Genomic DNA, 14,858 nt, shown 5'->3' with positions numbered 1-14,858 from the left:
AAAAATTTCATCATTTTCATACATAATAAATGAATTAATTAGTGTAAGAGACCCTTAAGAATAATATTCAAATTAGTGTCAAGTGATTGACGGCACATGTCAAAACAAATAACATTGGGAAGTGGTAAAGGCTGTCACACACGTGTTCAGTAATTATTTTTGTTTTTTTAATAACTAGATAACCGTAAAAGTAAAGACGCTTTTCTTAGAGAAATTAATTGTATTTGGTCTAAAGAACCATCCCTTAAAGTTAATTTATTTAAGTGTATTTATGTAGTGTCTGAAATATTATAATGTTATTATAAATAACGTAATAACTTAACTAAGTACTTATAGAAATCATACGGGAAATAAATTATAACATTTTAAAAGTGGTCTCATTTACCTTTAGAATCTCCTGTTGTATATGTCGCGGGCATTGTATAATCTGTACCTAGATACCGGTCGCGTTAGTGCGTTTCGAGTACTTTCATTCTCACTGGGAGATAAAAAGTGTCCCAGAATTTCCATACATTTTTGTTACTTTCCTCTTTTGTTACCCCACACAGCATGTACGGAAAATTGTATCAAAATAAGAAAAAAACGTATGGGACATTTTTTTAACTATTAGGATTGAAATAGCTAGTGATTCTGAATAGAAATAGCATATATATTTTTTTTAAATATCACATTTCATAAAAGTGGCGAAAAAAAAAGAAATGCTCACTTATTCCTCTATGGTCGCGACAATACGTAAGCGCAATCGGCTTAGCTAGTTATTGGCGAAGTCATTTGGCTAATGGCCCCTGTACACACATGGCCAACGGTTCCACCAGCCCTTTGTGAAACCCCTTGGCCAAGATAAGAGCCGCTGTTTACACATTGGCGAACCAATCACTTGGCATTGGCTCTTCATGAAAGATGGACGTGGAATGAAAAAATCTAGGAAATTCTTGGTCATAGACGTTGTCAGAAAAAAAATATTAAAAAATAATAACCCCGTAGTAAAATTAAATTATTTGCAATATTAACAATTTTTTGAATATTCTGATAAGAACATTTATCTTTTTTAGGAAATACATTAAACATTTGCAAGGTTATTTTATTTCCTAAAATCTACACTATTATTGGCATAGATAAACTTATTATTTTCGTAAATATATCACTACTGTCCTCTCTGACGGCTGACGACCAACTGAATGAAGCGCCAACGTGTAAACGCAGTTGGCCATTGGCGCCAAGATCCTTTGATGTGTGGACAAAAAACCGACACGAATCGGTTGGCCGGCAAGCGCAAGCGCCAACTGCCAACTCACGGCCAAGTAGCCCTCTACACACATGGCCAAGGGGGTTGGTGGAACTGTTGGCCATGTGTGTACAGCGGCCATAAGAAACATGATGCTATGCGGTTGCTATTTTCGTCAACACCCGCACCGTTTCCGTGGTGTAGCGGTTATCACATCTGCCTAACACGCAGAAGGCCCCCGGTTCGATCCCGGGCGGAAACATTCATTTTACCTCTTTTTTTGATAATACACAAAATAAGACATTAGTCAAATCAAAGACATACGAGTATAGACAGATAAAGTCTAGGGAAAAAACGTACCTCAGTACCATACAGAAAAAGGTACGGTGGCCTAGATGGCATTACACCTTTGGGGTACGCTCAGCTAGATGGCGCTAATATTAATATTTGACATTTTAAAACATATCAAGCTAAGAATATGGGCCAAATTGTCAAAACTGATGTGCAAAAGTTTTAAGCCTGTGTCAAGTCAAGAGATGGCAGTCTATGCACTGTGATTACACATTTTACTTTGACAGTAACTCTCTATAATACTCGATCCTCTTTAGTCAAATGATTATGTTGTTTTATCGCACAGGGTTCATTGGTAGTACTCGCCATTTTTTATTTTATCTGATATTATCACCATTTTGAATATAAGTACTTACTAATAATTATATCGACACAAAATAATATTAAAAATATTTTTATATCATAAAATTGTACCTACAGTTATCCGACTTGAATGGCTAATTAAATTTAGTTACTGTTACGTAAGTACAGTCGAGTCGAGAGAGTCGATTTGCTCATATATTTATGAACTAGACTGTAGTAATCTATAGGCTACTTGACCCTTTTTTAAAGTTTTCTTATATTATTACTTACTGTCCAATTAACCGAAAAAAAAAGATCACTATATTTTATTATGACTTATAAACCGCAAAAATATTATTAAAGAATACTTTTACGTAATCAGACAAAAACAACATCAGCCATGTCATCTATAGATTGTCTTTGAATGAAGTCATTCAGTGCGAAAACAACACTTTAACTACGAGGCATAAAGATCACTATGTCAATGATTGATTTGACATGAATTCTATGACGTCACCAGACGGCCGACAGCGTTTTCGGTGGCCAAAATTAAAAAGAATAACTCACATTTTTTAATTAAAAATATAGTCATCGTACACATTTAATACCCAAAATCATTAAATATTGGTTTCTTATGTCAAATATTACAGAAGACAATCATTTATTGTGCCAAATTAGATATGAGTCTAGTAGCCTATTCTAAAGCAAAAAAAACAAGGGCGAGGTCGTGACGCCGTGGCAAAGTGCCAAAGAGGTTGGCGTCAAAAGTGAAATATATTATCGAAAAGTTTTCTTCTTATTAAAAAGCCTTGCAGATTTCCTAAGTGCCAGGTGTTTCCTTACCCAACCATTTGGATAATATAATAAATTAGTAATGATGGTTATTAGAAGCTAAGTCCAAGTTCAAAAAGGTGCACGAGAATCATCGCAAGGAATTTAATTTATTAGGGCAAGCAGTCACAGACCACTTATCTTTTAGAATTTAGATGAGACATGTAAGGGTGCGCGCCCACGGGCGACAAAGTTGCTCGGCGACTTTTTTGTCGCTCACATCTAGTCTATGGGATAGTATGAAATTGGACAGACCAGCAAGTGTGCGCACTCTCATACTAGCCCATACTAGATGTGAGCGACAAAAAAGTCGCCGAGCAACTTTGTCGCCCGTGGGCACACCTTCTAAGGCCGCTCTATTTCCATATCCAAAATGCACTCGTAGTCTTTGATGGAGATAAGTTGGCACATTTCAATTTAGTGTGATATTAAATTGCTTCATATTACCAATCGTAGCCTCACCATTGAATTGCAAATTATTAATTTTATTAGGTATATGATTTGTCCCTACGACTCAGACGAAGGATACTATAGACTTGACGCAAGCGTACACCCGTAAGGGACAGATATAGAATAATGGAGCGAATTTAAGAATCACTTTAAAAATGGCTGACAGTTTACCATAAACAACCTACGTAATTTGGGCGGATAATAAGCTGGACAAGTCACGTCCGTATTGTTTGCCACAAACTCGTTTGTGGCAGCGGCGGAAAAGTGAAACTATGACAAAGACAAAAAATAACATTTTGCTCTCTGTCACTCTTATTATAATTTGTATGTGACCATCTCGTTCGGTAGTGGTATTATTATTAGGCTGTCTAGTCTACAATATACTTTGTTTAAGCTACGAGACTATTCATTAAAGCAAGTTATAGTATCATACTAGAGATAAGGCTGTAGGTACTGAATTTAATTTGTAGGACTTGACCGAGAGCTGTAGTAGGTGGCGATCACAATAGCCTCGTAGCGCCCACTATACAAAATTTTTGCAAGGGAATTTTGATTCTTATTGTACTTGAGATGGAATTCGATTTCATTTGTTCGAAAATTTTTAGAAACAATAGAAATTATATTTTTATTTGCTTGCATGAAAGTTAAAATTCCATTGAAACCAAATGTACTTCAGAAATACATTGGGCGCCAAGAGGATAGATCAGGAATGGTCGCAGTGGTTCTGCGAAGTCGTATACATACATAGCTCCTAATCAAGAAGAAGAAGACTGGACTCGTACTGGCTGACGGTGACGGGACAGAAAAAGAAAAATGTATTCTTAATAATACGGAGTCTTCGATGGGTAGTCTGAGCATAATGTCTGCGCAATATCAATAAACATGCTCATAATAAATAAATTACCCTCTTTTTAATACGTTTAATTTTATTATTATATAAATTGCCAATAACTCTGCATATCTAAAGTAGCTGTGGTAGGAAAACGCGGTTAAGAAAGATTTTATTTACCTACTTCAAAATGTCGTCAACTTTGCAGACCAGGTATATTTTTAAGTAAATGAATATAAAGCAAATAATATATTTAAAAATACAATATAACCTTAACTTGTGATTTCTAACGTTTATTAAGTGTCACACATATAAACTGGCTCTGGGAGCTGTAGACCTACTTACGCGACATGCCGAGAAAACGTAAAAGCAGGGAGACTAGAGATAAGGAGGAAAGTCTGTCGAAGTAGAACAGTCGCAGACGTAGTCCCGTGGTAGTGCGCTGGCTTTGTACGCAGTTGTTCTCGGGTTCGATTCTGACAGCGATCTTTTTGCTTTAGGTTTTTTTTTATACATTAATTTTCTTTTTATGTATTTTATTTGTGTTTATTTACTGTTTTATTCATACAAATGTAAACTTAAGACCTTTAACATTGTTTGCCCCATCTTAGAAGTCTTCGGTAATGTTGTAAGTCTTGCGAATGAAATTTCGGAAAGTTGTGACAAAACAAAATATTTTTGGACATTAAAAAAATAAAATAATTCAAGAAAAATATTAGTAGAAAAAAATAAAAAAAAGGTCTCACCAGGATTTGAACCCGGGACCTCTTGCTCCGTAGGCGGAGTCACTACCGAGAAGACAAAGCCACCTATCTATTCTTTTGTATGTGCACTTCTGATACTTAAAGCTTTCGCTCCTTATATTTCTAATCTCCATACGTAAAAGTGAAAAATACTGAGTGCTGACAAGTCAGTATCATTTAAAAATCATTTAAGTCCTTTATGGCAATTTATGCATTTATTTCATGGGAATCGGTTAAGAAAAAAACGCAATCGCGTAAAAAATACCCATGTTACAAAAAAGTGGGGTGGACAACTTTGAAAAAAAAAAGGTCCACGTGATTCTGAATATGACTGATTATTTTCTTTATTGTTTTAGCGAACCGATAATATTCACCTTAGACTACATGAAAAAGCTTCGCTTCATACTAGAAACCATAGGGCAATGGCCGAGCCACGCTCTAGGCGACTTCTCGCGACGGGCCAAGTTGCTGGCCGTATACCACAAGTGCTTGATCGCCACGTTCTGTTTCACCGAAGTCCTGGCGTTCCTGTACTTTAGGAAGCACAGGGCTACTATCCGGTTCATTGATATGGGACAGATTTATACGAATTTGTTCTTGACCGGGCTGTTTCTTGTGAGTACAAGTTAATACTGTTTTTAGAGAGATATTTCATATCGTTTTGCAGAGGATTCTGATTAACAATTGACAACATTTCATATTTTTGAGTACTACTTTTTATTGTTTGGTTTGAAAGAACTTAATACTAAAAGATACACGTATTTTTTTATTTCTCCAAAAACTGCTATTTTAATGAGAAAATCCCTTCTTATTACTACTTCGAGCAGAAAGAGCGTAAGTTACAAACGTCAAGATGCAGCTTCGTGACGTCACATGTGTTGTTTCATACACCTAAGAAAACGACAAAATCTTTTTAAAAAAATAAAGTTTTAACAGTCACCTCAAACAGTCCGGTATGTTTGACTGTCAAGTATCACTGTCAACTCATAGTGAATGACTACGAACCATAGACTAAGCCATGAAATTTTTAATATCTTTGCTACGAACTGTGATAAGTGTCACTGTCAAACTCAAGTGACATCCCAACTGGTAAGATTTTTTCTTATAGTGGCAGCTCTAAATCACTATTTGACGTCACTTCCCCTTTAAACTATTTTTATGATTTTTTATACTAAAAATACGGAAAAAAAAATTTAAAAAAATATTTATGTGATCTACAAGCGTATATCTCGAAATGGTTTTCGATTTAGGGACATTGAAAATTTTGAAACGTTGTCAATTAAAATAGTATTATAATAGACGGTCCACTAAAATAAGGCGGCAGAAAAATGTAGGGCTCACATGCTAATTGTCTTTATAAAACCGTAGATTAAATATAAGATCATACCATCCCATACATTAAAATGCGACCGCCTAAGAACGCGCATACACTACACCACACATAGATGGCGCCACAAAAAAAATGTCTTGGAGATTTCGATTATGCTTGTAGATGGCGTTAAATGTCACTTTTGACATAGATTTATGGCTGGATTGACACTTATAAAGCCTATCTACAAGTAATCCATGGAAACAAGGCATTTTTTTGTGGCGCTATCTATGTGTGGTGTAGTGTATGCGCGTTCTTAGGCGGTCGCATTTTAATGTATGAGATAGTATGATCTTCTTATATTTATCTATGATAACACGTGCCTTCCTAAAACTTGACGTTGGCGGGATCATCAACGAGCCATAATACTTCAAAATTGAATCAAAATGTAAGGGCGATGGTTTATTTTCCATAGAAAATTTGAATTTTGAGCCTTTTTAAAGCCAAGATTTGGTTGAATATCTATATGTTTTATATTTTCAATTCTTTTATTATTCCGATGAAGATGAAAGTACCTACAGGTCAGAATAATTTAATTAAGTGGTATTTTCATCCCAGCAAAGAGCAACGCTGCCGTTTCAGAAGAACTACAAAGAGTGTGTCAAAAAGTTCGTGTTAGAGATTCACTTGATGCACCACGAGCATATAAGTGAATTTGCAGGAAAGGTAATATATTTTTATATTTAATTTCCCTTCATATTATACTGAACTGTCACCCCATACATCAGAATAAAGCCTGACGCCCACTAAACTAAGGCCACACCTCGGACACTGACGATCAATTATTTGAAAGAGGCGCGTTCCTAGCACACATTCTAAGCTCGTGTACGTGAACGCGTACTATGCTTGTATGAGTGACATATGACAAATTGATTGTTCGCATTTTTGACAGGCGGTAACTGTGAGGTAACTGAGAGGGGTTGGGCCGCGCTTTTAGAGGGGAGCGGGAGTGGCATACTGTACGATAGTACTCTTTATTACACTGTGCTAAGGCGCAAGCGCGGATCCGGCTTCGCTTGGTTAAATATGGCTCGCGTGTTCAGTAGATACATGTGGAACTCAACTTGGTAGTGTAATAATGGAAAAAATGGATCAGTTACAATTGTCCTCTAGTCGAGATTTGCCTACCTGTACCTTAGACTTAGTTTTAGTTGTAGGTTAAGATATTTTTTGCATGCTCGAGGATGGTGAAATTTATTTATACTATTGTCTGAACAACTTCTCTTCAAGCAAAATAAAAAATTATTTCATTCCGACTCGGCGAACCTAGTGTCCACCAGGCTTAACAGCGCCATCTTGGCTATAATCATATATTAAATTCTAACCCTATTCATAAACGTTCACTAAAGTTATCAAGTCGATACAGTTCGTGTGTCCCTTTCCGACGTATTAGTGTGATAGAAAGGGACAAACGAACTTTATCGGCTTGATAACAGAACTTTAGAGAGCGTTTTTGAAAAAAGGGGGTAATCATATATTCTTGTTTTAAACCAAAACTACAAAACTAATACCTAATTAGAATGAGTTTTTTCAGGAATCCCGCAAAGTCAACAAAATCTGCATGATCGCCACCAAAGTGATCTTTCTGCAGCTCGTCTGCGGCATGTTCGCTTACAATCTTTCCCCCTCTTCCGTAACTACTACGAGGGCATGTTTGCTAGAGAACTCCCAGCCAACAAGTCTTTCGTTCACTCCGTCGACTACCTCCTACCTTTCGACGCTTACCGGAGCTTTAAGGGCTATCTAACAATTTTCACTTGGAACTGGTTCCCTACCTACAACATCCCAACCTCTATGGGCATCTACGATTTGTTGATCTTCGTAATGGTGTTTCATATGGTGGGACATATGAACATACTTTATAACAGCTTGAGAGAATTCCCGAGACCGAAGGAGCAGTCTGAAAACCCTTTGCCGTCCTCGAGGGAGTACAATGAAGAGATATTTGCGTGTTTGAAAAATGTTATACGGCATTATCAGATAATCAAGGAGTGAGTTATACACGGCCAACCTTCTCTTGACACTACAATAAGTTTTTATTTTTATTTTATTTTTTGGCACAAGCATTTATCGCTGACTGTACCTTTCTTTCAACAGTCATCTACTGCTCTCCGAGACGTTTCTAAAAACCTCTTACTCGATGGGGATATGACGTTTCATGACAGAGTTCCTATCCTATGACCACCTTTCTGCTCCATCATCAGATCGGCTCCATAACACCACCATGATATTGAATTGTCACGTGATACATATGTGTGCAAAATTTCAGCTCAATCGGAAACCGGGAAGTGAGTCAAATTTAGCTTCGACGTTTTGACGCACACTAACATACTAACAAGGCAAGTTGAATAAGAGCTTGTAAAAGGCGGAAAATTTGAAAGGCGTGGGTTGCACCGGCCAATTGTCTTCATAAAATGCGAGCCTTCCTAAACCTTGACGTTGGCTGAATCATCGACGAGCCATTACACTTAAAAAAATTGATTGAAAATCTTTGGGGAAGGTCTAATTCCCATAGCGCGTCATTTTTTTGCCAAGATTTGGTTGACCGTCTAAAATAATGTTTCTAATCTTATAGCCTGTTTTATCATCATCATCATCATCATCAGCCTGCTGCAGTCCACTGCTGGACATAGGCCTCCCCCAAGGTACGCCACAGAGCCCGGTCTGCTGCTTTATGCATCCAGTTTCCGCCGGCCCCCCTATGCAAATCATCCCGCCATCTAGCCAGAGGGTGTCCCACACTACGTTTACCAAGACGCGGTCTCCACTCCAGAACACGCTTGCTCCAGCGGTTATCGGTTCTGCGACATATGTGGCCAGCCCATTGCCACTTCAACCTACTAACTTTCAGAGCTATGTCGGTCACCTTGGTTCTCTGGCGGATCACTTCGTTCCGAATTTTGTCCCTCAGAGACACTCCAAGCATAGCTCTTTCCATAGCACGTTGAGCGACTTTAAGCTTGTGGATTAGCCCCACAGTCAGAGTCCACGTCTCGCATCCGTACGTCATAACAGGAAGGACGCACTGGTCGAAAACTTTCGTCTTTAGGCTCTGTGGTATATCTGACGAAAATATGTGGTGTAACTTCCGAAACGCTGCCCAACCCAACTGGACCCTCCTATCGGCTTCCTTTTCGAAGTTGTATCTACCCAACTGCATTAACTGCCCAAGGTATACATATTCCTTGACAACTTCGAGAGGCGTGCCGTCGATGATTACTGGCTCCGGAATGACGAGATCATTAAACATGACCTTCGTCTTGTCCAGGTTCATCCGGAGACCAATTCGTTGGGAGGCTACATTTAGGCCGTGCAGCATTTCTTGGACTTCCTGCAGCGATTCTGCCATGATCACGATATCATCTGCAAACCTCAAGTGCGAGATGTATTCACCATTTATATTTATGCCCCGTCTGTTCCAGTTTAAAGTCTTAAAGATGTCTTCCAATACATTCGTAAACAGTTTCGGGGATATAACATCCCCTTGCCTTACTCCTCGATGTAATGGAATCGATCTTGTTTGACTGTTCTGTACTTGGACGGACATAGTTGCGGCGTCATACAGGCTTTTTAGCACCTCGATGTATCGATAGTCAACTTGGCATCGCTTCAGAGAGTCCAGAACAGACCAGGTCTCGACAGAGTCAAAGGCCTTCTCATAGTCCACGAAAGCTAGACACAGAGGCTGGTTATACTCCTGGGTCTTTTGTATAATCTGTCTCACTGTGTGAATGTGGTCTATGGTGCCAAATCCTCTACGAAACCCGGCCTGCTCCCTGTCTGTTTTATAGGTTCAGCCAGCCTGTTTTATAGGTTCTGACTTCATTAAGTTTGTATATGATTTCAGGTTCATGGGAGACATGACTGCAGCGTTTGATCTGACGGTGTGTTGCTACCTAGCCTTTCACCAAGTCATGTGTTGTTTGATGTTACTGGAGTGCTCTACACTGGTAAAGTAACCTTCTACCTTCTTCTTCTTATCGTGTGAAGGGATCATAACTCAACTAGATAACATTTGCCAATATCTTGCCACTTCTAACCTAATACATATGTACTTACTCACATTAAAAAAATAAAGGCACTCTGCGTCAGAGACACAGCCGCAATGGTTGACGTGAAGCGTAGTCTGAAGTACTCTATTGAGACGGCTGAAGGCTATCCACGAACTCAGAATAATATTAAGTGCTAGGCAAGGGGGGGCTTTCGGTCCCACTCCTCTACTACGGTTTTTTAAAAACGTTCACCTAACGTTTAACGTCAAAAAAACTCGGCAAGATCTCAGGTGGAGTTGGTCGCTGTTTGTTTTGTGTATGATAACTGATATTTTCCGTTTATAAACAAATGAGTTTTTGTTATAGGAACCGGAGGCTTTGGTGAAATATGGGATGCTGGCCGCGGTGATATTTCAACAATTAATTCAGATTTCGGTGGCTTTCGAGTTGATTAAATCAAAGGTAAGATGCAAAATACCTATAAGGTCGTCTAAGTGGCGTCACTTACCTAATCGTACCTGGTCTAGCATATCTAGTTGCAATATAAACTTGCTCGACTTTTTTCACGCCGGGCGGCGGAGAATTCTTAGGAATTCGCATTCGGGGTACGTAGCCAAATGCACAAAGGCTTGCATTACGACAATATCGTAATCCTAGCTAGCTAGCAAGCTAGCTATCTCCATCGCTCTTCCGTATTGGCGCAACAGAGCTAGACTGCATTCCGATCGGCGTCGAGCGTCAACGATTGTCATTTCGGCTATTCCAGCCGCTCTCTGTGACCATTGACGGTATGGGTGGTATAACGGACGATTTTCAACTCAAATTAAGTTAGTGACCAGTTATTAATTAGATAATTAATATGTCTGTGTCAAGGAAATGTTCGGCTGGTTTTGATCCACACCGGACTAAATGCAAAAGTAAGTAAGTTAAGTTCAAGGAGCGTTTCAGAGTAAAGCGGATGGGTCCGCGCGGACGACAACATCAACTTCATTTCATACTCGTACAGTCGTGCGGATCTAGGGTTGCCAGATCGAATGGCCCGAAAATCGGGACAAAAGGACATTTTATCGGGATTTTGGGACTTTTCTCGAGAAATGCGAAATAAAATCAAATAAGTTATTTTTCCAACTTTTCATAATAAAAATGTTAATGAAATTTTTGTCTCTTATAATTATTTTATATTATCAAATGTTAATTACCTCCTCCTGAATATATTTCAGCTTAAGGTCGATTTAGACTATCATTTAATAGAAATATGATCATAGACAACATGCCGTCCTTTTTTCACGTTAAAGAAAAAGAGAGGCATACAGACCTATGATCAAAGATATGTGATAATGTAATATGGGCCTAAGTGTAAATTTTCATTAAGTTAACATTTCTTGTTATTTCTAAGCACCGAGGCAGCGACGTTTCGATTTTGTTTGTTGTTTTTGCAAAGAAAATCTCGGGAAATTTTTCATTTTGTCGGGAGTCGGGACAACGTGACGTAAATCGGGAGAATCCCGTCAAATCCCGACCATCTGGCAACCCTATGCGGATCGCTCGGCGCGGGCGGCCCGCGTGACACTAAAACCATCCTTACGGCCCAGCCACGACATTGGTCTAATCGCGACAGCGGTGAGCGGCGGCCATACATTGGAGCGAGACACAGCGGCGGGACTTTTCATTCGCACGTATGGCTGCCCCTCACCGCTGTCGCGCTTAGACCAATGTCGTGGCTGAGCCGTTACGAACCTCATCATCATCCTCCTTGCGTTATCCCGGCATTTGCCACGGCTCATGGGAGCCTGGGGTCAGCTTTGACAGCTAATCCCAATATTTGGCGTAGGCACTAGTTTTACGAAAGCGACTACCATCTGACCTTCCAACTCAAAGGGTAAGTCTTATTGGAATTAGTCCGGTTTCCTCACGATGTTTTCATTCACCGAAAAGCGGCTGACAGATATCAAACGACATTTCGCATATAAGTTCCGAAAAACTCATTAGTACGAGCAGGGGTTCGAACCCGCGACCTCCGGATTGAAAGTCGCACGCTCTTACCTGCTATTCCACCAGCGCTTTTTACCAGCCTTAGGAACCTACGAACATTTAATACGAGTATATAATATAATAAGCTACTTGCCCCCTAGTCAAATCATGCAGCTTCTTTTTAAGAACTGTCAAAACGAATTTGAACGACTTGCTAATATGGAATTTAAATGGAATCGAATTGAGTGACGTCATGGTCAACTCAGTTACTTTATTATTGTATTTGACAGAGCGACAGTCTCGGCAATGAAGTGTACGCAGTGCCCTGGGAATACATGGACGTAAGGAACCGAAGGATTCTACTCCTGTTCCTCAGAAACGTGCAGGATCCGCTGGGTTTCAAAGCGTGTGGCATGGTGCCCGTTGGAGTGATCACTATGTCCACGGTAACTTTATTTTAAGCTAATACTAGAGAACTCAGAACTAGAGAGCAGGCAAGCCGACGCAGTTGTCAGTTTATTCATAGATTAAATATAAAAGATATACCATCTCATACATTAAAGTGGCGACCGCCTAAGAACGCGCATACACTACACCACACATAGATGGCGCCACAAAAAAAATGTCTTGTAGCTTTTGATTATACTTTCACTTTTGACATAGATTTATGGCGCGAAAGTGACACTTAACGCCAATCTACAAAATAATCGATGGCAACAAGGCATTTTTTGTGGCGCCATCTATGTGTGGTGTAGTGTACGCGCGTTCTTAGACAGTCGCATTTTAATGTATGGGGTATATGGTATGATCTTCTTATATTTAATCTGTGGTGATATTACCATTTTGCTTAAAATGAAATTTGCTTGTACTCTAGTCCTTATGGGATAATGTGGTTTTGAACCCTGAGAACGGCACAATTATTATGTGACATACATTCACAGATGTTTCCCGAAGGCCGCGTAGCTTTCATTGAATTCAAAATATTGTAGGTAAGGTAAGGTAAGGTAGGTAAGGTAGGTCTTTAGAAATTTATCAAACCATTTATTTTACAGATTATAAGGACATCGTTCTCGTATTACCTTCTGTTGGCTACATTCGACTAATTCTACGACAGAAGAACAACAGCGAATAACGATATGAGTTTAGAATAAATAATCAATGAATAACTGGAAAGTCTCGAGTAATCATCTTCATAATACCCGAAGTCGTCTACTGCTGAACTAAGTTTCGTAATAAATCAAAAGAAACGTTTAACACTTCATACAGGGGCTTAAGTCACAAAATATGCCTGCAGTGCATATTTTGTGTTTGTTGATCTAATTCATAGAAATGCAGCATAATTCAAAATGGACGCACGATTATACATACATATTATAGTATACCAGCACGAACATAATTACAATTATTACAAACACAATAGGCTAGTTTCATACTAGTCAAATCAGCTTCTTTTTAAGAACTGTCAAAACGATTTGCTAGTATGGAATTACCATGAAATACTGAGGAGTGACGTCACGGTCAATTCACTTACTTTATATCTTTCTCTTTGACTTATTAAATAGAAATTATGTTTAAACATAACTACTGTCCAAATTTTTCTTCTAATTATGTGGTGCTTTATTTCGTGCACTGCATAAAATATTTTATTTAAAGTATAAGAAACTAGCCTATTATACTATTTTTATTCTACATTTATTATAAAGACTATTTAGAGCGCCATCTTGTGAAATAAAACTGAAGACATAAGTTAATTACGCACCATCAAATATTTAGGAAATAAATGCAAGTTTTCTCAATATTTTCCACTTGTCTTTTTTCAGTTTTTATTTTCCAGTTTTGATTCTTGAATTTCTTAACCACACCTCTAAGTATAAGTACAGTCAAGTGTAAAAATATGGGTGCGTACAACTTATCAAAAATATGTCCCATAGCACTTTATGTCGGCGGAATAAGGTCTCGGTACATATTTTTGAGCGGATAAAATCGATACGTATTTTTGCACTTGACTGTACCTACCCATATCACTTATAATTATGACGGCTTAGATAATTTTAATAACAGCGTAGGTACTTACATCAAAAGTTAAATGTTTGTAATTCATTTCTTTCGCTAAGGTATTACGATTTCACGACACGTATTTATAATGTTATTGTTTTAGCTGACAGTATTAAATTAGTTGCAAATTCGGCCAAGTTCTTTTATTTGATAGGTATCCCATTTTGAATTACATATTTGACCTCCCCGCTTATAATGAACTAGGCTATAGCATCGGTAACTCGTGGGATTTAGGTGGCACTTGACAGAATAGTGATGTGACAAGTTTTCTAAGTAATTTTTCAGAAAAGATAAAATAATAAATAATTAGTCCCTACATGGTGGAGCTTTATTAAATAAAATAGATTATTCGAAATATCCGTTTTATTCGAATCGGATATCCGGATAATCAAATTCCAAGTATTCCAATTATCCGGATAATTACAAGCCCCACTACATTAAGAAAGCATTCATAAATTCTATTCAGAATTTTTTTTTTACCATAACGTCAGTGGAGGTCGGACGATCGTTCTCTTAAACAAAAAGTAGATTTTCTCAAGTAGAAGAGGTACTAGTCTGACTTGTGAACAATGTGAACATTTAGAACAAATATTAATTGTTTATTATGACTGTCATAATACATTAAACGATTTGATGCTGGAACTGTAATCTTTGTATACCGTTATTATACCCTAATAAATCTTTTATGACGAAAAAAAAGTAAAAGATTAACATTAATTATTTTAATTGGTTTCTTTTTTCCAACTACAGGAAAAATATT

The 14,858-nt window shown here is 38.1% G+C and overlaps 1 protein-coding gene and 1 non-coding gene across 2 annotated transcripts; both read left to right on the top strand.

Annotated features, from left to right (window-relative positions):
* The first annotated feature begins 1,414 nt into the window (after positions 1-1,414).
* Trnav-aac lies at positions 1,415-1,487 on the top strand. Its single transcript has one exon. It is a non-coding gene; the product is annotated as a tRNA-Val (tRNA).
* A 2,671-nt stretch (positions 1,488-4,158) lies between these two features.
* Positions 4,159-13,224, top strand: LOC125241650. Its single transcript, XM_048150222.1, is given in 9 exon segments — positions 4,159-4,181; positions 5,068-5,326; positions 6,639-6,746; positions 7,615-7,699; positions 7,702-8,071; positions 9,928-10,030; positions 10,439-10,534; positions 12,334-12,489; positions 13,096-13,224. Coding segments are annotated over 9 exon segments (1,251 nt in total). The 3' UTR covers positions 13,147-13,224.
* Positions 13,225-14,858: the final 1,634 nt, after the last annotated feature.

The sequence above is a fragment of the Leguminivora glycinivorella genome, chromosome Z (genome assembly GCF_023078275.1).
Source record: "Leguminivora glycinivorella isolate SPB_JAAS2020 chromosome Z, LegGlyc_1.1, whole genome shotgun sequence".
Taxonomy (NCBI): Eukaryota; Metazoa; Arthropoda; class Insecta; order Lepidoptera; family Tortricidae; genus Leguminivora; species Leguminivora glycinivorella.
Note: the sequence above shows the minus strand (reverse complement) of the source record. Positions and strands in the feature narration are given on the sequence as shown.